This window comes from Dendrobates tinctorius, unplaced genomic scaffold, assembly GCF_039654945.1.
Source record: "Dendrobates tinctorius isolate UK_male_01 unplaced genomic scaffold, ASM3965494v1 ptg000060l, whole genome shotgun sequence".
NCBI lineage: Eukaryota > Metazoa > Chordata > Amphibia > Anura > Dendrobatidae > Dendrobates > Dendrobates tinctorius.
In genome coordinates, this window is record NW_027361728.1 from 74085173 (window position 1) to 74111127 (window position 25955).

Below are 25955 nucleotides of genomic sequence, written 5' to 3' on the forward strand. Positions count from 1 at the left end.
CGCCGTCTTCCTTTCATCCCCATGCTTAATGCGAATAAGATTATACGCCCCCCTGAGGTCAAGCTTGGTAAACCAGCAAGCACCTTTAACTCTGGAGAATAGATCAGAAATCAGGGGTAACGGATACTGATATTTAACAGTAATTTTGTTGAGGGCACGATAATCAATACAAGGTCTTAATGACCCATCCTTTTTGGCTACAAAAAAAAAACCGGCACCCAAGGGTGACGAGGATGGTCTAATATGACCCTTCTCCAACGCCTCCTTAATATAGGATCGCATAGCCTCGTGCTCGGGTACAGATAAATTGAAGAGCCGACCCTTGGGAAATTTACACCCCGGGCTCAGTTCAATTGCACAGTCATAACTCCTATGAGGAGGCAGAGACGCAGACTCATTCTCACTAAATACATCATAAAAGTCCGCCAAATAATCAGGAACATCATGCGACTGAGGAGAGGTGGAAAACACCGGAGCCTCACTAAAGGCACACCGACAACCCCAACTCACCACAGACACAGATTTCCAATCCAAAACTGGATCATGAATCTGTAACCAGGGAAACCCCAGAACAACAGTATCATGCACATTATGCAACACCAAAAATCTCCACAGAGAAAACACAACTTATTAAGCCTTCTGAACTCCTGACGCTGCTCTCTGGAAAAAACTCTATCACATTGCATAGGTTCAGACATTTGTTCAACAGGTGGCAACAACTCTCGTACAGCTTTGCGTTCGCGCAAACGCCGATCAACCTGAATGGCTAATGACATAGAATCGTCAAGACCAGAGGGAACAGGAAATCCCACCATAGTATCTTTTACGGCTTCTGACAACCCCTTCCGAAAGAGAGCAGCCAAGGCATTATCATTCCAGGTAGTAAGTACTGCCCACTTTCGGAATTTTTGACAGTACAATTCTGCAGAATCACGACCCTGGCTCAATGCCAGCAGGGTCTTTTCGGCCTGATCAATGGCATTAGGTTCGTCATACAACAACCCCAAAGCTTGAAAGAATGCGTTCACATTAGTCAGAATAGGATCATCTGGTTTTAAAGAAAACGCCCAATCCTGGGGATCGCCACGCAGCAAAGAGATGACAATTTTAACCTGCTGCGCGGAGCTCCCTGACGAGTTAGGCTTCAAAGCAAAAAATAATTTACAATTATTTTTGAAGTTCAAAAATTTAGACCGATCCCCAAAAAATACATCAGGTGTAGGAATCTTTGGTTCAGCAGCATGTGAATGAGCAAGGTAGGCGGAAATTCCCCGCACCTCCGCAGCGAGCTGCTCCACACGATCAGACAATTGCTTTATCTCCATTGAGAGAAAAAAAAAAATTCCCCCTACGGCCTCAGAGATATAGAGGAAAAAATATACACACTTTTTTTTTTTTTACAATTCTTTCCTGCTATTGAGTACCCTAGAATCTGCGGTATGGCGGGTGATTATGTTATGAATGTGTCACCGTAGGAGGCAAAAGCAGAAATACAAGCTAAGTCCAGAAAACCAGAGAAGTTGGCAACTATCAGATTGCAGACCCCTGAACCTATCAACACAACTAGCAGTAGCCGTGGGGGGTTCCTACGATGCCCTAGACCCCTCGATCACAGCCGGAGAAATACATAGGCCTAAAGAAAGAAAGGGGAAATCTAAACTGCCCCAGAGCAGACCCCAAAGCAATAGGCAGCCCCCAACATATAATGACGGTGAAGCAAGATGAAAATACTAACACAGACAGAAAGATAGACTGAGCAAAGACGGGGCCCCAAAACTACCTAGATAGGAAAGGACAGGAAGGCTGCTGTCTGCAATCTGCCAAAACCCTATCAAAGAAATAAGCCAACCAGCTGATATGAAAAAGGCCCTGAAGCAGCTAGGCTTCAAAAACTGAATCAGCACTCAGGTATTTTCAGAGGACAGAGCTAAATGAATTCAGCACACCCCAGCAGGGAATGGCAGAAATCCAGAAAAACAAAGTCAAAGCACAAAAGCAAAAGGCCGAGCAGCAAACTTAGCTTTGGAGGAGCAGGAATTCAGACTGGTCTCCAAGGATCCCACAGAGAAATCACCCGCAGGGCAGAAGGGTGTCGGCAGCCTTATATCCAGTCCGTAACTCCACTCAGCCAGTCCTTATCATCAGCCTCAGGTGTTTGACAATCAGGCTCACTACCTTTCTTTACCAGAGGAGGGAGTTCCTCAGGCCTCAGTAATGAAGGGGAAAATGAACTCACAACAGTCACTACTTCCCTTCCGAGCCCCGACGTGTGTCCATACAGTAGTTTTCTCCCACATATGGGGTGTCAGCATACTTAGGACAAATTGGACAACAACTTTTGGGGTTCAATTTCTCCTGTTACCCTTGGGAAAATAAAAAAATTGGGGACTAATTGATCATGTTTGTGGAAAAAATATGAATTTTTTATTTTTACGCCCGGGCGTTATAAACTTCTGTGAAGCACTGGGGGTTCAAAGTGCTCACCACACATCTAGATAAGTTCCTTGGGGAGTCTAGTTTCCAAAAATGGTGTCATTTGTGGGGGATTTCCACTGTTTAGGTACATCAGGGGTTTTCCAAACGCGACATGGTGTCCGATCTCAATTCCAGCCAAAATCGTCAAATGGCGCTGCTTCCCTTCCGAGCTCTGCCATGCGCCCAAATAGTGGTTTACCCCCACATGTGGGGTATCAGCGTACTCAGGACAAATTGCACAATAACTTTTAGGGTCCTGTTATCCTTGGAAAAATAAGAATTGAGGGTGAAAAGATCATTTTTTTGGAAAAAATATGATTTTTTAATTGTACGGCTGTATGTTATAAACTTTTGTGAAGCCCTTGGGGGGTCAAAGTTCTCAACACACATCTAGATAAGTTCCTTGGGGGGGTCTAGTTTCCAAAATGGTGTCATTTGTGGGGGGGTCTCCACTGTTTTGGTACATCAGGGGTTTTCCAATCGCGACATGGTGTCCTATCTCAATTCCAGCCAAAAACGTCAAATGGCGCTGCTTCCCTTCCGAGCTCTGCCATGCGCCCAAATAGTGGTTTACCCTCACATGTGGGGCATCAGTGTACTCAGGACAAATTGCACAATAACTTTTAGGGTCCTGTTACAGTTGGGAAAATAAAAATTGGGGGTGAAAAGATCATTTTTGTGGAAAAAATGATTTTTTAACTGTACCGCTGTACGTTATAAACTTCTGTGAAGCCCTTGTGGGTTCAAAGTTCTCAACACATATCTAGATAAGTTCCTTGGGGGGTCTAGTTTCCAAAATGGGGTCACTTGTGGGGGGTTTCCACTGTTTAGGTACATCAGGGGCTCTCCAAACGTGACATGGCGTCCGATCTGAATTCCAGCCAATTGTACATTGAAAAAGTCAAACGGCGCTCCTTCCCTTCTGAGCTCTGCCATGCGCCGAAACAGTGGTTCCCCCATATATCAGGTATCAGCATACTCAGGAAAAATTGCACAATAACTTTTGCAGTCCAATTTCTCCTGTTACCCTTGGTAAAATAAAAAAAATTGAACCTGAAGTATTTTTTTTGTGAAAAAAAGTTAGATGTTCATTTTTTTTTAAATATTCAAAAAATTCCTGTGACGCACCTAAAGGGTTAATAAACTTCTTGAATATGGTTTTGAGCTCCTTAAGGGGTGCAGTTTTTAGAATGGTGTCACTTTTGGGTATTTTCTATCATATAGACCCCTCAAAGTGGCTTCAAATGTGATGTGGTCCCTAAAAATAAAATGGTGTTGCAAAAATGAGAAATCGCTGGTCAGTTTTTAACCCTTATAACTTCCTAACAAAAAGAAACATTGGTTCCAAAATTGTGCTGATGTAAAGTAAACATGTGGGAAATGTTACTTATCAAGTTTTTTGTGTGCCATATCTCTGTGATTTAAGGGCATAAAAATTCAAATTTGGAAAATTACGAAATTTTCAAAATTTTCACCAAATTTCCATTTTTTTCACAAATAAGCGCAAGTTATTTGAATGAAATTTTACCACTATCATGAAGTACAATATGTCACGAGATAACATTGTCAGAATCACCGGGATCCATACAAGCATTCCAGAGTTATGACCTCATAAAGGGACAGTGGTCATAATTGTAAAAATTGGCCCGGTCATGAACGTGCAAACCACCCTTGGGGTGAAGGGGTTAAACCTCCAAAGTTGTCAATATGGGCTTGTAGGTCATTAGGTCATAGGAAACTGAATAAAATGATATCTTGATATCTGCTTTCCAATGTCTTATTCCGGAGAAATCCATGCTTTTCTTATATGTAAATGAGCTTTTCCAGCCTATGGGTTGCACTCTGATCTGCATGAGACTCTGCCTCCAGAGATTATTATAAATAAATTGGACTTTTTGTGAAGCTGAACCTTTTTTCCACTTTATTCTGACTACTACGTGATGACTGTACGTGGTCCGTGCTTCCCACAACACATGCCGAAAGGTGAGCTGGCTGTCTTTTTCCTTTGCTACCGTGACAACCGGCACGTCGGTCGCTGGGGGTGGCGACACGCGTCGGGTCCCTGCTCTGCCTGGCCCCTGCTCTGCCTGGCTCCACTACACATGTGCTCTTTTCACAGATAATGCCAATCTATGTTATCTTTCACGGGTGGCTATTTTAGCAATTACCATTTATCATTATGTGCCCATAATTGCTTGGCCATACTTTGCGCTTACATTGTTCAGCGTCCGTTTTCCAGGACTCTGTTAACTATATTTTGCAGGTTGGCTATTTACGCTTATGTTCTCTTTAAACCTATGCACTTTATATGGGTAAGCTGCTCTTGGTAACATGTTTTTCCTTGTTGCACGGTGACCCCTAGCTATCAATATGAGCTTTGCTGTATAGGGCTCTGAACCAACAATCAATGCACATTTATTTATGTAAGAATTAATTTCTTATTCTCTGTATGGGCACTGGATATATTCTATAGATAATTTATATCTATCACACCATGGTATGCTGTTTATATGGTCCCAGATCCTTTACTTAAATCATAATATTGTGGAGTGTTCTGCTGCAGGTGGTTGGCCCTATTATGAGCCTAGCAACATTTGCTAATATGTCACATGTGTGACTATTTTTAATGTTTTTAAATGGTTTGTGCTTGTCTTTTTGTGTCTAATAAAGTTTGATTAATTTTAAGCTATTTCCTGCCTCGGGTGATCCCTTTTCTATGGCTGATTCCTTTTTTCTCGTTTTATACTGCTATCTGATGAATCTCTTGCAGTTTTCATTGATGATCCTGGACCCACTCACTGGCTGTATGATACTGTGGCTCATCCAGTACCATCAAACCCAGCTCCCCGATTTCTCATCCAGGCCAGCCGAACATCATCACGTAAGGCGTGAACCCTGTAGTACTATGGACTCTGTTGTTATAAGCCCACAGAAGTTCAGGGAGAAACTCAGGCAACTGCCCCTTTTGCCTCTGTTCCAGCATTCTCAGCATCTGGAGCAGAGTTCAGTTGAATGGCTCACAAGCCTCATTTCCCTGCAGGTGATAGGGCATCGTCCGTGATTGCTGAATCCCATAGACCTGCAGCAAATCAGTCATGAACTAGTCCTGAAAGCAGATACCTTGGTCTGAATGCACACTTTGGAGGCACCCATCCACCGGAATGAATGTTTACAGATTGCCTCTGCTGCGGAATTAGCAGTCTGATCTTTGATGGGAACGGCCACAGCAAATTTTGTGAAATTATCGGTCATGACCAGGCATAAATGATGACTGCTGCTGGAGTATCCAATGGACAGATAATCCACCATTAATACCTCCAGGGGGGCAGACATCACAATTGTCTGAATAGGAGCTCTCTGTTCTGGGGACTTATTCAATTCCCAGGGCAGGCACTTAGCACACACTTCTCTCATGACTTCTTCTGAGCCAAGTGTGTACATACATCAGTGCAACCATCTATAGGTCGTTTCAGGTCCAAAATGTGCATCCTGCGTATGAGCCTCTCAAACATTCAAACAGAAGAGAATCCAGCTCCCTCAGGATGTTCATTCCCAGAACCACCGGAAGGTTTGGTCTTGCCTACGTCTTCGCAAGCACCACTCCCTTGGTTCCCAACTCCTGACCACACAGCTGTACCTTCATCCACACAATGCCGCCACTGGGATATCCTCATTATTAGCGGCCTTCAGTCTTAATAGATGTCCCGACTCTGGTTTGACATTCCTTTCGAAGTGCGCCCTAAAAAATTTCATTGGCATCGTAGTCACCTCCGGCCCGGTATCCTTCAGGCACGCCACTTTCTTGCCTGCAAACCGCACCTCCAAAGTGGGGCTGTCCTAAATCAGATCCTTGGAACAGATGTTGGGCACTGATTTTCATTGCTGCCCCACCATATGCCCAACTACAGTGAGGGCCTCTCTTTTACTGACAGCGAGGCTTCAGCTGCCAGTTTTCTCTGGCAGTCTTGCTGCAAATGACCAAATTCCCGGCATTGCCAGCATTGTACCCATCTTCTGGCCCGATCTCCAGATGGCCCGGGTCTTAAAGCAGTCGACATTTCCCTTGAGGTATAGGGTAATTGCCCATAGAACAGAATAGAGGGGCTAAGCGGCGCCGGGTATATCAGAGTTGTTTCCCGAACCTGCATCTGCTGCATCCGCTCCACCAGACTTTCCACGGTTTTCTGTAAAGCCTCCAGCTGTGTCTGGACAGGATCTGGCCCCAGCCCTCGTGTATCAGCCACCTGCAGGTTACTCCACTGCAGAGCGGACTTCACTTCTAAGATCCATGCTACTGCTTCTTCCTGTATTTCAGCATATGTAATACCAGGAATACTTTGTGCTTTCGGTAACAATTCACTCCTTAGTGTCTCACTTCAGATCCCATCAATGAACTGATCCCGAAGAATGCTGTTGGCTTCAGTACCCACAGGCACAGGCGTCTTCTTTTTAACCTCCTGCTGCAGCTCCTCCATCACTATAGAATACTGGATCAGACTTTCTCCGTCGCTCTGGGTCCGAGCGAAAAACTGTACTCGCAGTTGCCCTGCCGCTGCCACGTGATCAAATGCTTTTTCCAATATCCGAATGATGTCATCAGCTGTCCATCGCTTATCTTCGAATTTCAACAAAACAACTTTGCAGGCATCCCCTTCCAAAGCATTAAGCGCAACTTCTGGCTGCAGTCAGGGGCTAACACCATGCAAGGCAATAGCATTCTTCAACCTGCCTATCTAATCACTAAACAGCAGGTTGTATCCATCAAACTTGACCAGGTGATTAAGCAGCGCTCCCGTGGCAGAGCAACCCGCTAGACGGTCTCCACTGGAAGCAATGGGGGAAGGGGCTTGGATAATTGCTGCAGGTGCGACAGCACCTTCTGCTCCGTCATTAACATCCATAGCGAGCACCGTATCCTGCCGACTATGCCAAAATGTAACAACTGGCACGTAGGTCGTTGCTCGGGACTATAATACGGTGCTGCTATGAATGACTCAAAACTCAATATGAAGGTAAACCAACTTTTTCTTCACATGACTTCACATTTTGTCATATGTTGTTGGTCTCAAAACGTGATCCACAGTTTGCATTGAAGAGATCACTGGCAGGATTATTGGGGCTGTTGTTCAGTTCAGCGGACTGCTGGAATACTTCTATGGTGGCCTTTGCAATATTATCCAGAAGTGCATTCATTTCATTCACTGAGCTGGAGCCCTGAAAACACAATATAATTATAGTTTAATAGTGCTGCTTTCATAAGTGCCTAATTATTAAAAAGTCACGATCTCTATTACATACAATGTTTTGCAGAGTCTAGAGATAAAGTACTAACAGGTTCCTTCATGCATTGCTTGATCATCAGCTGAATCTCTAGCCATGACTGCCTGAGGGTCCACTGGTCAAGGTTCTAATAAATGGAGAAAATATTGGAGATTACTTACAGAACAGCTTACTATTGCTAATTTTAACACAAAAAGTATTGCTACACAATTGGAAAACTGGTACAAAAGTAATAAATGAGCAATTAAATCAGTAACTATACACGATAGGAGTGAAGGTATAAACCAGTGTTTCTCAACTCTAGTCCTCAAGACCTACCAACAGGTCAAGTTTTCAGGATATCCTCAGCATTGCACAGGTGATTTCAACACCTGTTCAAGCATTAATTCCATCACCTGTGCAATACTAAGGAAATCCTGAAAACATGACCTGTTGGTTCTTGAGGACTGGAGTTGAGAAACATTGGTCTAAACATTTAACTTGGGACAAGGTCAGACTGAGAGATTTCCCTTCAATTCATGTGCCTGTTTTATCAAATGAAAAACCACATAGGCTACATGTGCTGCTGTTTCCAACCACATCACAGTGACATCAGTGCCATTTTTTCCGCCTTTACACTTATAGTGGTAACAATTATGTAAGTCACCTATTCTCTGTATGCTACTGTTTTTTCATGCTTTACTTTTGGAACCATTTTTCATTTATAAGGCTGGTTTCACATTAGCTTTTTTTAGCGCAGCGCATTGCGCGCGTCCATGAGCATGCGCCATGCACCCCTATATTCGTTCATATGCGTTTTCATGTGCATACGTTTTTCTGTAGTGTGCGCCTAGGCGCGCCCGACGCAACCTGTTGGATTTTTGGGTCCATCCAACTGTGTCAAAAAATGCATGCGCACTCTTGCGCATGGAATGCGACAAAATAGCGCATTGCAGTCTATGGGAACGCAGGTGTGTGCATGGACATGCGCAAGCCTGCGTTTAAAATCGCATGTGTTTTAAGAGTTAACATGGCTAGAAACTGGTTAAAATGCATGCGCCTTAAAAATGCAAACGCATGCAAAATGCATGATGCGTTTTTTGCATGCATTTCTATTGCGCACGAAGCGCAGAGCTAAAAAACGCTAATGTGAAAGTAGCCTAAGGCTGACGACACGCAGTATGGATAAGGGTGGGCAGGTCCACCACAAACCGTGTATACTTTTCAATGAATTAGAAGAAGTCTTTGACAAGTACAGATGAAGCAAATGGTTATCAATGGTCAACAAACAGCAGGTAGTATTGCCAGGCTGGAGATGCAATTTGTCACATTTGAAAAAAAGTTTATAAGTCTTAAAGAGAACCTGTCAGCAGGATTTAGCATTATAAAGTAAAGGCATGGCTATAATGGCGCTGCTATACTTATTAAATTGATACCTTTGATGAAGGAATCCAAACTGTAGTTCTTGTTTACTCAGTCTGATGTTTTCTTCTAATGATATTTGGGTGCATAGGGGCAGGACTGTGGGTAGGGTCCTCTCCTGCTACGCCCTATCAGCCTGCCTCCAGTGTTTCAATGACAGGTAATTGAATTTTCAGGGACTTGTATCTTGTTTAAAATTTTGAGCGGTCATTGGCTTTGGGCGGCTCATGCTCTGTTTGATTTTGTGGCCGATCTGCTGCTCTTTAATAAAGCATGAGCAGACTGAGATCTCAGCTCAATGAGGAGCCAAGGTCTCAATATAAGTATGTACCGCCACTGGCTGCATTCTACTGAAGCTCATCGAGAGAGCAACCTGCACATGCACCCACGATAAGGATAGCGCTGTCACAAACTTTAAAACAAGGGTAAGTTGTAGACTCCAGGCAAAGGGGACAGGGCAGGAGCCGAAGAACCTACCCACATTCCCATCCCTATGCACCAAAGTTTATGAAGCCCAAATTCTTAAATGTTGATTAAACAGCAACCAGGATGTGAATTTCTTCACTAAAGGTATCTAGTGAATCTGTATATCAGAGTCATTATGGCCATGGCTTTACTTTAACCCACATAATTGTGATGACAGGTTCTCTTTTATATTAGTGCAAGGCAAAGTTCAGTTAGGCAGTCTAATTGTTTCCACTTCCATCGTTTGATTTTATGAATTAGAGTGTGCTATATGCTTCTTTATAATTCTGTTAATATTAGCTCATGTTTTATGTACAATATTTACTCCTTTACTTAGAATGAGAACATATATGCAACTAGTATACCAGCTTGTGGTACATCTGATTACACTGTGTTACCAAGGTTTTGTCCCTCAGACAATTTTGAGTGTTCCTGATAGATTTTTTCGTGCTGATTTCAGAAATGATTTCAGATTTTTCCTATCATGTTAGTTTCTGCTTTTCGCAGTGGTCAAGAAGACAATCAATTTTTCAATCATGTCGACAGTTTAACCTTTTGCAACGACGTCTTGGGGTTGAATGGTGCTCTTGGATACGCACATGACCCAAATTAATGGCGACTGTTCATTGACTCATCAGTTTTAAGTCTGAAGGCTGTTTTACTACACAACAGAAATATCTATCCTTCTATACCTATTGGACATGCCGTACACATGAAAGAAATGCATGAGAATATGGAGTTACTGTTGACCTACATTAATTATAGAAATTATTACTGGAACATATGTGGTGATCTAAAAGTTGTTGCACTTCTTCTTGGACTGCAGCTTGGATATACCAAGTATCATTGTTTTATTTGTGAGTTGGACAGTCGTGCACGAGAAATGCACTATTTCAGAAAGGACTGGCCACTCCGTGAAAACCTGGTTGCTGGACAGAAGAATGTTAAACATAATCCTCTCGTTGATCCAGCAAAGATATTTCTCCCTCCTTTGCATATTAAACTTGGGCTTATGAAGAATTTTGTCAAAGCTATGAACGAATCGGAAGTCTTTTCTTACTTGCGATAAAAATTTCCAAGAATAAGTGATGCAAAGATTAAAGAAGGTATTTTTATTGGCCCACAGATTAGAGATATAATGAATGACAGTAGCTTTGATGGTCTTTTGCAAGGTGCTGAACAAGTGGCATGGAGAGCCTTTAAAGATGTGACCTTCAACTTCCTTGGCAACAGCAGGACACCGAAATTTGAACAACTCGTGGACAACATACTCACAGCATATCATTTGATGAAATGCAATATGTCACTAAAAATGCATTTTCTACATTCTCACTTGGACTTTTTTCCAGCCAATCTTGGTGCCGTTAGCGATGAACACGGTGAATGATTTCACCATGACATTGCGCTGATGGAGAAAAGGTACCAGGGAAAGTGGAGTACATCAATACTGGCTAACTATTGCTGGAATCTTATTCGAGAAGCATCTGACACGGATTATAAATGAAAGTCATCTGCAAAACACTTTTGAACAATTGCTTTTGCTACTAACATCGATGCACATGTATGTAGTGTGTCAGACATCATAATGTAGGCTATAAACTGTTGTTTCTTAACCCCTTACTGCCACCTCAAAGCCGCGACATGTCAGCTGTTTTTAACAGCTGATGTGCCCGCAATAGGCGCGAGCAGAATAGTGATCCACCCGCGCCTATTAAGTAGTGTAATGCCGCTGTCAAACTCTGACAGCGGGCATTTAAATGCACTTCCGGATGCCGGTCTGGAAATACGTGCAGCGACGACCCCCGTCACGTGATCGGGGGTCATCACTGCATTTCCATCACAACAATCTATGATTGTTGATGGCAGATTGCTATGAGCACCACCCTGTGGTTGGCACTCATAGCAAGCCTGTAAATCTTCTGCATAGAGGTGATCTGAGCATCACCTCTATGTAGCAGAGGCGATCGCACTATGTCAGCTTCTAGCCTCCTATAAAGGCTATTGAAGCATGCCAAAAGTTAAAAAAAAGTGTTTAAAAAAATAAAAAAAGTTCAAATCACCCCCCTTTCGCCCCAATCAAAATAAAACAAAAAAAAAACCTACACATATTTGGTATCGCCGCGTGCAGAGTCACCCGATCTATCAAAGAAAAAAATTAACCTGATCACTAAATGGCGTAGCGATAAAAATATAAAAACGCCAGAATTACGTTTTTTTGGTCGCCACAACATTGCATTAAAATACAATAACGGGCAATCAAAAGAACGTATCTACACAAAAGTGGTATCATTGAAAACGTCAGCTCGTTTTTTTTTTTTGTTTTGTTTTGGTTTTTTTTAGCAAACTTTGGGATTGCACTTTTTTTTGCAATTTCACCGCAATTGGAATTTTTTTCCCATTTTCAAGTACACGACATGGTAAAACCAATGGTGTCATTCAAAAATACAACTCATCCCACAAAAAAAAGCCCTCACACGGCATATTGATGGAAAAATAAAAAAAGTTATGGCTCTGGAAAGAAGGGGAGCGAAAAACGAAAAAAAGCTCTGGTCATGAAGGGGTTTAAGACCTTATGTAATACAGACTTTTGGAGCACATATTCATGTTCAGCATATCAGAATCTATAAGATACAATAAAATTTTATCATGGGACAAGAACTTCCCTAAAATTTGTTGTGCAGCGTTACAGGAGACAAATATCAGTTGTGTCCCCAACTATTAACTGTTATTTACATTGCTACAGTTCTCAAATTGGGCAGAGTAGATAAATCCTGCCCATTACTACCAATATACTTCCTGTAGAATCCGCTTAATATGGAGCACTTGGATTTTATCTCCAACAGAATCATTCACTCCATGAGGGTAACAAATCAGCTGTAGTAACTTCCGTGCTTGCTTATTTGAGAGAACCTGATACACGATGAGGTCTTTATCAGAACATAGCCGCTCTGGTTCCTTCAAGCAATGGTCTCCGACCCACTCCTATATGCCAATGAAAGATAAAAGAGTTACCAAATGAGGAAATCCTCCTCAATCCAAAGAGCAAAATATGAGAAGTCTCAAGATGTGATTAATTACCTGTTGGCAAATCAAACTCAGAATGTACTTAGAATATTCGCTTAAACTAGCAGTCTCAGTAACAAATGGCTTTCCAGTTGGTCGTACAGAGGATTGAGACTCTGGCATCCCATCCACTAATGCTTGCTCCATGATATCATCCTTAATATGCCTAGAAGAGTTGATGTTACTACTGTATTACCGATGTCAGCATCTCCTGCAAAATAAGACACAAGTTGACATATAACCAATAAATGGCAGCTTCTACATAGTTAATGACTATTTCTTACAGCGCAAGAAAATTCTGTCCTTGGAGTTAAAGTAAACTAAGTGCTCAAGCAGAACTAGGTTTTTGGAAGCACATTGTGCTCTTCCACTCCATAGCAAGGGGACCCACTGTCTTTTTGCTGCAATGCTGGTTCTAGGGGTTGTTTTAATTACAGAGCCATTTTTTTCTTTCATAGAAACAAAAATTTAGGGGATACAGCTGTGTATACGGCATCTCATGGATTAATCACAGATTTTCTTTAAACAGATTCGTACAAAATCTAATACACAAAATACCTCTGTATAAAGCTATACAAAGGTACGGTAAAGGACCTCTACAGAAAGACTGCTCATACCTCAAGAAAAACTCTTGCCCCTTTTCCCCAACGCAAAGAAAGAATCCAGTGATTAACGAAAACATATCTTTAATGGAGAGTAACACATTTACAATAACTCATCTTCTCAAAAACCCATTGCTGGAGGGGTAAGGTCGCAGCTCTGGATTAATTAAACACCGGAAGCTGTGGGTGATATGCCACCGGACTCCCGGCTCATGCTAACCCGACTTATTCTTCCGCCAAGGAGTAGCGAGACGCAGTATAGCTACGACCCCCACACAGAACAAATAGCGCCTCTTGAATACCATCTTGTAAACCTGAAAGAAAATCTGTCCAAGCCAAATATCCATTAAATGTACCCCATCTCGACGCATCAACCTGGCATTGTTACCTTCCAATTGCCTGTGCCGAACTATAACACCCCCCTTAAAATGAAAAAATGAGATATTCGGTGATTTACTGTATAGCTCTCCGAGAACATTAGATGCCAGCCCACTCTCGAGCACCACGCCACACCATCCTGGGGATTATTTCTGACCAAACTATGATGAGTTGGGAGAAAAACCCAGAACTTTATCAATATCCGCTCGCAATAGTGTGAGAAGCTCCGTCAGTTGTATCGCACCTAAATCATTTTCCCCCTCATGCAGCACCAAGATAACTGTGGAGGCCGTCAATCTAGAGATGTGAACCACTTCAATCAGCACTTGCGACCATGTTAGCCCTCGAATGCCTTTCCAATTCACCTCGGCATTGAAGAATCGAAGCGATTTCCCACCAGGATGCAACTTCACCCTCAGTTCGGCCCACCAGAAATAAGAATGACCCAAAATTCATACACTTGGTCTTGCACCACCTATAATGAGAAAATTGAAATTCAACTGTACATTAATTTATATATTACATTAGTAACTCTGGCCTTATGTAATGAAAGAAACACGTGGAACGCCACCTGTGTATTCTATGATTTCCTCAACTGTGAAAACCCACCCGAGCCGCTACCGTCGCTGCACCAATTCTGAAAGAATGGGTACAAAAAAATCCCCCGATGGAAGACCCAAAGCTATAAAAATTTAGACCCATGACTGCCAAGAAATGAAATCTGATTTACGGGGACCCGTCAGTCATGCGCAAAAATGCTTGGCTGTCTGGCCTAAATGCCAAGTACTGAGTAATCAATTTAATAGGGCACACCGGGCCTGAATGAAAAATAAAGGAAACCATGCTCCCTTAACTGTGATTAGTTTTTGAACGCTGAATACGAACACGAATACCACTATTGCAAAACGATAAATCTTTATGCTGCAATCCCCCTTTGTATACGAGCCGAAGGTGCAGCCACTCACTAATAAGCAATGCCCCAAAACTGCAATCCTGAATGCCGCAGAAAATAGAGCAGATACACCTTGGGAGCTACAAATCGTATTTGTGCTATTAATAATTCTGACCAACCGAGAAAAAGAGATTGGCCGTCTAAGAAAATTAATTTTTTTATTTGTGTAATTTTCCCAACCCTTAATAGCCTGATGTAAAATAAAAAAATTTTAGTGACACCTTCCCTTCCAGATATCTTGAACTGAAAAGACAACCCTGCTAACTTGTTCCTGGCAACCGCTGCCGAGGAACCGCAAATGTGTGTGCTCTAAATAAATCTCTATCACTTCCAACCTTGCCTCGTTAGAGGATCCACCAGGAGACTTCTTGCAAAACCCCCCCACTCCTGCCACGCCTTACCATATGCTGACCACGTTGCCGGAGCCACCGACGCCCTGACCAATGGCATTAAGTGATTTCCGGAATTTTCCACCGGTATCCTTGACACTGAATTCCTTGATGCCTATCCGATGGGCGAAATCTTGAAATTTCTGAAAGTCAAAACTTAAAAAGGGGCATAAGCAATAGCATTTTTACTACTTGGTACATGCCGTGATCTGAACCAGATATTAAAATGCCAGCACCTCAATACCAGGAAACAAATCAACTTTTTGACAGGAATAGAAGATGACGACAAATGATCTATTGTCTGAACCACTCTTTCATTGTCAGACCAAAAGCGAATGAGTGAATTTACCAACTGATTACCACAACTCCACACTGCCTCCACACTGCCACCACCAAAAGGAAAAACTCAAGAAAAGTAAATTTCTTTGTTCAGCCATTTTGAAACTAATTAAGCAGCCAATGTCCTGCACACACTGATCCCACAGGATGAACAAAGACTGACAGACCTGGCAGAGTCTAAAATAATGAAATATCCTAACTCGCCCTTTCTTCCCTTTGAAAGGCAGTACTATCATGATAATTCAACAACAAAAACTCCACACTTGCAGATCTTCATTCAAAGGAAGACCAAGCCGAATCATATGATGAGGAGCTTGGCACCCCGCGTGGCAATCGCCAGCCGGTGAGAAAAATACCTGCCCATAGGCATAACACACCACGCAAATGCCAATAAAACCAGCAGGGATTGCATTTGTATACAGCGTCACTTTTTTTTTTTTTTATAAAGACATGAAAACATCAATCAAACCTAACAAATCGTCAATAAGTCATGGGGCAAACGGAACACCATATTAACTGAATCAATCTTAATGCCAAGAAAAACAAAGGTGAGTAGACGGACAAACCGCTTCTACTCCGATAACTGTACCCCAAATACTTTCATTAGTCCCGGAACCTGTCCCAAACTTTTTTTTTCATTTTGCAACTCTCTGACTCTGCTGGCCCTACAAAAAAGGAAATCGTCCCAATAATGAGTCATCCATCATGATCCTGTTTCCCCATATTAACCACCATTCGAGGAAACTACTAATAATTCGAAATATCTGCATAAATAACGCAACCCATGGGAAGGCAAGTGTCATAATAAACAACCTAGCAACTGATAATAATCAAGAGAAACTGAAAGAAGATGAAAAAACGGAAGCGATATCCGATTTTGCCATCAATGCACCATGCCCTGCCTGACGCAACAACCTAACTGCCTGATCAAAAGAAGCATAGCCACTGAAGCCTCGTTCGCACTAATGCCATCATTCACCAAGCGACCCTATGGGTGCAACAAGTGATGTATCAGTCTGAACTCACCAGTTTTTTTTTTTTTTTAATTAATGACACCTAACAGGGCTACCCTGTGGTTGAAAAAAGGTGGGGAAGGAAAAGGCCCATCATGTGACCTATAGAGACTTCCTTTTCAATTTTATTTGGCAGAATTAACGGGAGTTCCTTAGCCGATTTTTAAATATCAGAAAAAGCAACTAGCTTTTCGAAAATTTAACCCCTTTCTGTCATGTGACGTACTATCCCGTCCATGTGCCCTGGGACTTAATTCCCAGAGACGGGATAGTACGTCACAGCGATCAGCGGCGCGCACATGGTGAGCGCCGCTGATCGTGGCCGTGTGTCAGCTGATTATCACAGCTGACACCCTGCACAATGTGTCAGGGGCGGTCACAGACCATCCCCGACACGTTAACCCCTTGCACACCGCGATCGTGGTGTACTGGGGGTTAAAAGGAAGCATCGGCAGGGAGGGGGCTCCCTCCGTGCTTCCCTGAGCCCCCCACAGCAGCGCAATGTGCAGCGCTGCTGCGGGGGCTCCATCCTTGCAGGTCCCCGAATCCAAGATGGCGACGGGAACCTTCGGGGGCCTGCAGGGAGCTGGCTTCCTCAGTGCCTGCAAAGCGCAGGCATGAGGAAAGCCTGTGCAGTGCCTGTGACAGATCGCTGATCTGTCACAGTGATCTGTGATGTGACAGATCAGCGATCTGTCACATGACAGCTATGTCCCCCCTGGGACAATGTAATAAAGTTAAAAAAAAGTGTAAAAATAATTTAAAAAAAAAAATCACTAAATAAATTAAAAAAAAAAATATTCCCTAATAAATTCATTTTTTGGAAATAAAAAAAACAAAACAATAAAACTACACATATTTGGTATCGCCGTGTCCGTAACGACCTGCCCTATAAAACTGTCCCACTAGTTAACCCCATTAGTGAACCCCTTAAAAAATAAAAATAAAAAACGAAGCAAAAAATAATGATTTATTATCATACCACCAAACAAAAAGTGCAATAACGCGCATCAAAAAGACGCATATAAATATCCATGGTACTGCTGAAAACGTCATCTTGTCCCGCAAAAAACGAGCTGCCACACAGCATCAGCAAAAAAAAAAAAAAAAGTTATAGCTCGCAGAATAAAGCGATGCAAAAATAATTATTTTTTTATATAAAATTGTTTTCATTGCATAATAGTGCCAAAACATAAAAAAACCGACCTAAATGAGGTATCGCTGTAACCGTACTGACCCGAAGAATAAAACTGCTTTATCAATTTTACCGCAGGCGGAACGGTGTAAACGCACTCCCCAAAAGAAATTCATGAAACGCTGGTTTTTGTTCATTCTGCGTCCCAAAAATCGGAATAAAAAGCAATCAAAAGATATCACGTGCCCGAAAATGATACCAATAAAAATGTCAACTCGTCCCGCAAAAAATAAGACCTAAAATGACTTGGTGTGTCAAAATATGGAAAAATTATAGCTCTCAATATGTGGTGATGCAAAAACTATTTTTACAATAAAAAGCATCTTTTAGCGTATGACAGCTGCCAAAAATAAAAACCCGCTATAAATAGTAAATCAAACCCCCGTTATCACCCCCTTAGTTAGGGAAAAATAATAAAATTAAAAGAAAATGTATTTATTTCCATTTTCCCATTAGGGTTAAGGCTAGGGCTAGGGCTAGGGCTGAGATTAGAGTTGGGCTGAGATTAGAGTTAGGGGTGTGTTGGGGTTAGGGTTGGAGTTATAATTGGGGGGTTTCCACTGTTTGGGCACATCAGGTGCTCTCCAAATGCAACATGGCATCTGATCTCAATTCCACCCAATTCTGCGTTGAAAAAGTCAAACGGCGCTCCTTCCCTTCCAAGCTCTGACATGCGCCCAAACAGTGTTTTACCCCCACATATGGGTTATCAGCGTACTCAGGACAAATTGGACAACAACTTTTGGGGTCCAATTTCTCCTGTTACCCTTGGGAAAATAAAAACATGGGGACTAAACAATCATGCTTGTTGAAAAAATACATTTTTTTTTTATTTTCACGCCCGGTCGTTATAAACTTCTGTGAAGCACTGGGGGGTTCAAAGTGCTCACCACACATCTGGATAAGTTCCTTGGGGGGGTCTAGTTTCTAAAGTGGTGTCATTTGTTGGGGGTTTTCACTGTTTTGGTACATCAGGGGCTTTCCAAACGCGACATGGTGTCCGATCTCAATTCCAGCCAAAAACGTCAAATGGTGCTGCTTCCCTTCCGAGCTCTGCCTTGCGCCCAAATAGTCGTTTACACCCACATATGGGTTATCAGCGTACTCCGGACAAATTGCACAATAACTTTTAGGGTCCTGTTACCCTTGGAAAAATAAAAATTGGGGTGAAAAGATCATTTTTGTGGAAAAAATATGTTTTTTTAATTGTACGGCTGTACGTTATAAACTTCTGTGAAGCCCTTGGGGGTTCAAAGTTCTCAACACACATCTAGATAAGTTCCTGGGGGGTCTAGTTTCCAAAATGGTGTCATTTGTGGGGGGTTTGCACTGTTTTGGTACATCAGAGGTTTTCCAATTGCGACATGGTGTCCGATCTCAATTCCAGTAAAAAAAAGTCAAATGGCGCTGCTTCCCTTCTGAGCTCTGCCATGCGCCCAAATAGTCATTTACACCCACATATGAGGTATCAGCATACTCAGGATGTGATGAAGAGTCAGCTTACGCTGAGTCGTTCTTCTTAGAAAGAGTGGACCCTCTGGGCCGTGGCACCCACCCACCTAGGGCGAGCTGACCTAGTGAGAACCACCCCCTATACAGGGAGTGTCAGGGGCAAGACCAAGGGGGTGAGCCACCACGGCAGCTGGACCAGATGGCCGGCTCAGGGAAACAAGACAAGGCAAGACGAGTCATTAATTCAAAGAAACTTCATTAAGGAAGATTTCAGGTACAACAGGTGCAAAACGTGAACACACAGAACATAAGACAAGGTGCGTGCAAGAGCACGCCGAGGTCCAAGACTTGAGGAATTCTTCAGGGTGCAACAGGAGCAAACGTGAACACACAGAGTTCAAGAAACAGGGTGCGTGCAATGACACGCTGAGGTCCAGGCATGGAACGTGCAGATGGTACACGGACATCGGACTCCGGACAACAGTCCACGATCAACCAGGGCATCAGGGTCTGTAGCTCAGAGGGTGATCGGCAGGATCCGGACATCCAGAAGTTAGCCAGGGTTCCATGCAAGGAAACAAGAGAGTTAGTGACATGGTGCGTGTCAACGGACACGCCAGGATCAGGTTCACAGGACAGAGACCTGCGCATGCCGAGGGGCATGCCAGGGATGGGTCAGGTTCACAGGATGGTGGCCTGCGCATGCCAAGGGGCATGCCAGGGAGAGGCACAGAGTGCGGTGGCATCGGAATCCAAATGTTGGCATCGACCGACAGGGTCCAGGTATCTGGCTACGGACATCAGGCCGCAGTCATCTAGGTCCGGACCTCTGGCAGCGGTCGGCAGGTTATGGAATCAGGCAGGCAAACTAGAGGTACAGAGAAGAGCAAAAGAGACAAAGGCTTTGTGCAAGAGTAGCACGAAAAGGCACAGTGCGAGAACCAGCGTGAGTGCAAGGAAGCACAGAGACCACGGCTGGGGAGCACCGGCAGGTGGTACTGACGATGGCAGTTGCAAGCGGGCACGACTAGAGGCGGCACCGCTGCGGGGCCACACAGCCAGACCACTATAGCACTGGACGGGGCACGGCTGGGGCATACAGGCGAGCACGGCTAGAGGCGGCACGGCTGAGGCACACCAGGTAGGCACAGGCGACCAGGCATGTGCACAGAGGCACAGAGCCACAAGGCAGGGCTAGGCAAAGGGCACAGGACAGAGCCACATGCGAGACAGCATGGCAAAGCCTAGTACAAAATGTGCAAGAGCGCACGAAACATCAGGGACCATACAAAGAACTAGGCAGAGACCTGCGCATGCAAAGACAGGGACAGTCTAGCAGCGGAGCGTAGGCCGAAGCCCAGAGCCGGGCCAAGGAAGAACCTTGGGACTAGACAGAATACAGAGTGAGGCCTGCACGTGTAGAGACACGTCAGGGAGAGGTTCAGAGTGAGGCCTGCACGTGTAGAGACACGACAGGGACAGGGACAGTCTAGCAGCGGCGCGTAGGCCGAAGCCCAGAGCCGGGCCAAGGAAGGACCTTGGGACTAGACAGGGTACAGAGCGAGGCCTGCACGTGTAGAGACACGCCAGGGAGAGGTTCAGAGCGGAGGCATGCACGTGTAGAGACATGCCAGGGACAGGGACAGTCTAGCAGCGGAGCGTAGGCCGAAGCCCAGAGCCAGGCATGAAACGAGGACAGAAACACAGAACAGAATCAGAGGAAACAAGGACTACAAGACAAAGCAGAGCAGGGACAGAACATGGCACGAGAGACAACACAAGACATGGCACAAGACAAGAGACGGAATGCGAGCATGAAGCGTGTGCAGAGACGCACGACAGAGCAGAATGCAAGGGCACAGAATAGAGGGCGCGCCCCACAGACCAAGCAGCCATGCAGGGACACCACACAATACTCAGGCCCTGAGCAAAGGAAGGGGCGGCCTGATATAGGGCGTAGCACCTCCTCTTCCAGGTCAGGACCAGGGGAGCACTTCTGGGTTCAGATCCACAGGATAGCAGAGCGCAGTCACATGATCAGAGTTCCAGGCATGACGAGACGACTGCAGATCCAGTGCTGAAACCTAGACAGGTCACATGATCAGAGTTCTAGACATGACGAGATGATTGCAGAACCAGACAGTGCAGGATCTTTAGGAAACGTCACATGATCAGTGTTTCAGACATGACGAGATGATTGCAGAACCAGATAGTGCAGGATCCTAGGAAAAGTCACATGATCAGCGTTTCAGACATGACGAGATGATTGCAGAGCGCAGAGCAGAAACGCAGGCATCCTGCAGCTCAGACATGAGGTGAGTGTGCACACTGCTCTAGGGAACATGCAGGATAGCAGACAAGATATGCGCATGCACATCGCTCCAGGAGTTCTTGAGACAAAACAGACATGGCGGATATGACACAGGACAAATTGCACAATAACATTATGGTCCTGTTACCCTTGGAAAAATAAAAATTGGGGGTGAAAAGATAATTTTTGTGGAAAAAATATGATTTTTTAATTGTACTGCTGTACGTTATAAACTTCTGTGAAGCCCTTGTGGGTTCAAAGTTCTCACCACATATCTAGACAAGTTCCTTGGGGGGTCTAGTTTCCAAAATGGGGTCACTTGTGGGGGGTTTCCACTGTTTAGGTACATCAGGGGCTCTCCAAACGTGACATGGCGTCCGATCTGAATTCCAGCCAATTTTGCATTGAAAAAGTCAAACGGCGCTCCTTCCCTTCTGAGCTCTGCCATGCGCCGAAACAGTGGTTCCCCCCACATATCAGGTATCAGCGTACTCAGGACAAACTGCACAATAACTTTTGCAGTCCAATTTCTCCTGTTACCCTTGGTAAAATAAAAAAAATTGAATCTGAAGTATTTTTTTGTGAAAAAAAGTTAAATGTTCATTTTTTTCGAAATATTCAAAAAATTCCTGTGATGCACCTGAAGGGTTAATAAACTTCTTGAATGTTGTTTTGAGCACCTTAAGGGGTGCAGTTTTTAGAATGGTGTCACTTTTGGGTATTTTCTATCATATAGACCCCTCAAAGTAGCTTCAAATGTGATGTGGTCCGTAAAAATAAAATGGTGTTGCAAAAATGAGATATCGCTGGTCAACTTTTAACCCTTATAACTTCCTAACAAAAAAAAATTTTGGTTCCAAAATTGTGCTGATGTAAAGTAAACATGTGGGAAATGTTACTTAAGTTTTTTGTGTGCCGTATCTCTGTGATTTAAGGGCATAAAAATTCAAAGTTGGAAAATTGCGAAATTTTAAAAATTTTCCCCAAATTTCCGTTTTTTCTTCACAAATAAACGCAAGTCATTTGAATGAAATTTTACCACTAACATCAAGTACAATATGTCACGAGAAAACAATGTCAGAATCACCAGGATCCATGGAAGCGTTTCAGAGTTATTACCTCATAAAGGGACAGTGGTCAGAATAGTAAAAATTGGCCTGGTCATGAACGTGCAAATCACCCTTTGGGGTGAAGGGGTTAAAGGGAACTGATCATGTAAAAAAGAATGCTATTAACCTGAAGATATTCTGCAGGTTAATAGCGTTCTGAAGCTGAATGACGTCTGCACTGTAAGGCTACGGCCACAGTATCAGTATTTGTTCAGTATTTTTTCTCAGCATTTGTAAGCCAAAACCAGGTGAGGAACAATCAGAGGACAAGGTATAGTAGAAACAAGTGCACCAATTCTGCATGTTTGACCCACTCCAGGTTTTGGCTTACAAATACTGATGTGAAATACTGACTAAATACTGATAGTGTGGCCGTGGCCTAACACTCCCCGGCACTGATTAACCGCTGGCTGTTATTCATTTGCTGTGGCATGGTTACAACCAAAGCTCACTATGTAGTAAATGGTGACTGAAGTCGTGCCGGTCACACCCTATGATTGAGACACAGGGGATGCCAGGAAGAATAAAGTTAATTTCCTCCTGGCAGCAGGGCTCTCAGTGCCAGCGCCAGGCAGGCTCAGAATGATATTAACTTGCAGATTAACCTCTGCAGTGTTTTTAGTGAAAAGAATAATGATCAATCTTGTCTAATGTGAAATGGACAGATTTACACCTGCTGAAATCTCCTCCTTTTAAGCCATTAGTGAAAAATGTCAGTGATGTCAGCATTTCTCTTATTATCACTTACTATTTTATCGTTACATGCAATCTTGATTTTCATTTCTGCATATCTGATCATTGTATTATTATTATTATTATTATTATTATTATTATTATTATTATTATTATTATTATATCTAAATTGCAATAGTTTTCAATACATATTTTGGAGTAAAAGTGGAAAGTTACCAAAAAAACGAGTTTCTTACTCACCATCATATCTGCATAAATATAGGTTAAAACTTGTGATGAGCGAGTATACTCGTTGCTCGTGTTTTCCCGAGAATGCTTGGGTGGCCTCCGAGTATTTTGGTGTGCTCGGAGATTTAGTTTTTGTCGCCTCAGCTGCATGATTTGCGGCGGCTGGACAGCCTGAATACATGTGGAGATTCCATAACAAACAGGCATTCCTCACATGTATTCAGGCTGTCCAGCAGCTGCAAATCATGCCGCTGCGTCGACAGAAACTAAATCTCCGAGCATGCCAAAATACTAGGCGATCACCCGAACATGCTTGGAAAAACCCGAGCAATGAGTATACTCGCTCATCACTAGTGCTTAAGAAAAAATATATGTCAAAACAGAATACATCATCATGGTAAAAAGTACGTATGTTTCGCACGGCGCTTTTTAAGGAGTAATGATTTTTCAAGGAGGAGAATTTTCACTCCCTGAAAAAGTTCTGCGAAACGTAAGTTGGAGTGGGGGCTCTCCCAATTAGGTTTGTCTCATCATATTTTACCATGATGATGCATTTTGTTTCGACTTACCTTTTTTTTTGGTAAGCACTGGTATCCCTATTCATGTAGTGTTCCTGTTGTTCGCCCCTTGTCTATTAATAAAAAATTTGTGTAATGAATCGCAGTGAACAAATGTCTTTTCCAAGCTCTAAAAGTAAAATATTACTAGCAGTTGCGAGAGGGATGATATTCATCAAATTGGTTTAATTGAATTGAGAATACCAATGGTGGATTACTTCTGTAACTGTCCACAGCTGCATTTGCATTTCACAGTGTGCAGTGTTAAACTACTGCTGACCGGCAATATGCTTTTCGGTCAGCAGTCATTTAATAGCTTGTTTACCCTGTCGGACCTGGCTAGATACTCATTGAACTTTCTGTAGCAGATCGCTCTGCAGGCATAGGCTGTCAAGCACTCTGCATTAAAAGTCCTGTTTACACCGCACAATGTACAGCCATGAACGATGATCTTTTTTGTGCTGCACTAGTAATCTTGTCACCCAATGAAAAAGGGTTTTACTTGTTCATCTTGTGATCAGCAGCCTCTTTGCACTGCACCATCTTACTGAGGCAGGTGTTCCTAGGACTGTTCATCTACTATATAATCGTCTAATTCTGTCTGTCTGTCTGTAGCGTAAATCCTGCGTCGCTGATTGGCCATGGCCGGCCGGGTGCGCCAATCAGCAACGCAGGATTTCCATTACAAACAAACAGACAGATACTGTATGGTAAAGGGTATGGCGCTGGAGATCGCAGTACGCGTAGACACTGAATGCATACCGCAATCTTCGGCGCCATACTTACATACTTACCTCACCGGGAGGAGCGTTGCTGCAATGCTTCTCTTCTTCCGGTGACCGGGGCAGGAGTGCACGTGAGAATCACGCATGCGCATAGCGCTATCCAGCTCCATTTTCCTGAAGACACATTTGCAGTGTGTCTTCAGCAATATGGCACCGGACAGCGCGGTATGGGCATGCGTGTACTCCGGCGCCACACTTCTCACCCGGGCTCCAGCAGAACAGGACAGTGTTGGGAAGAACAGGGAAGAAAGGTGAATATAAATGTTTTTTTTGGTATGTGTGCAGTTTAATAGGGGTGAGGTGGACCATGCATATCAGGATAGGGGGGTGAGGGGACCATGCATACCAGAATAGGGGGGTGTGAGGACCATGCATACCAGGATAGGGGGGTGAGGGGACCATGCATACCAGGATAGGGGGGTGAGGGGACCATGTATACCAGGATAGGAGGTGAGAGGACCATGCATACCAGGATAGGGGGGTATGAGGACCATGCACACCAGGATATTGGGGTGAGAGGACCATGCATACCAGGAAAGGGGGGTGAGAGGACCATGCATACCAGGATAGGGGGGTGAGAGGACCATGCATACCAGGATAGGGGGGTGAGAGGACCATTCATACCAGGATAGGGGGTGAAAGGTAGCATGCATACCAGGAAAGGGGGGTGGGAGGACCATACATACCAGGATAGGGGGTGAGGGGGACCATGTATACCAGGAAAGGGGGGTGAGAGGACCATACATATCAGGATAGGGGGGGTGAAAGGTAGCATGCATACCAGGAAAGGGGGGTGAGGGTACTATGCATACCAGGATAGGGGGGTGAGAAGACCATACATACCAGGATAGGGGGATGAGGGGGACCATGTATACCAGGAAAGGGGGATGAGAGGACCATGCATACCAGGATAGGGGGTTAACGGTAGCATGCATACCAGGAAAGGGGGGTGAGGAAACTATACATACCAGGATAGGGGGGTGAGAGGACCATACATACCAGGATAGGGGGATGAGGGGGACCATGTATACCAGGAAAGGGGGATGAGAGGACCATGCATACCAGGATAGGGGGTTAAAGGTAGCATGCATACCAGGAAAGGGGGGTGAGGAAACTATACATACCAGGATAGGGGGGTGAGAGGACCATACATACCAGGATAGGGGGATGAGGGGGACCATGTATACCAGGAAAGGGGGATGAGAGGACCATGCATACCAGGATAGGGGGTTAAAGGTAGCATGCATACCAGGAAAGGGGGGTGAGGA

The 25955-nt window shown here is 43.9% G+C and overlaps 1 protein-coding gene across 1 annotated transcript in view; it reads right to left on the reverse strand.

Annotated features, from left to right (window-relative positions):
* MED12L (mediator complex subunit 12L) overlaps positions 1 to 25955 on the reverse strand; it is a 1194146-nt gene that overhangs the window by 195362 nt on the left and 972829 nt on the right. The window contains 7 exon segments of the mRNA XM_073579151.1: positions 6618 to 6779; positions 6906 to 7090; positions 7557 to 7689; positions 7808 to 7882; positions 12415 to 12603; positions 12700 to 12850; positions 15018 to 15138. Of these exon segments, the coding sequence (XP_073435252.1) occupies positions 6618 to 6779; positions 6906 to 7090; positions 7557 to 7689; positions 7808 to 7882; positions 12415 to 12603; positions 12700 to 12850; positions 15018 to 15138 (1016 nt within the window).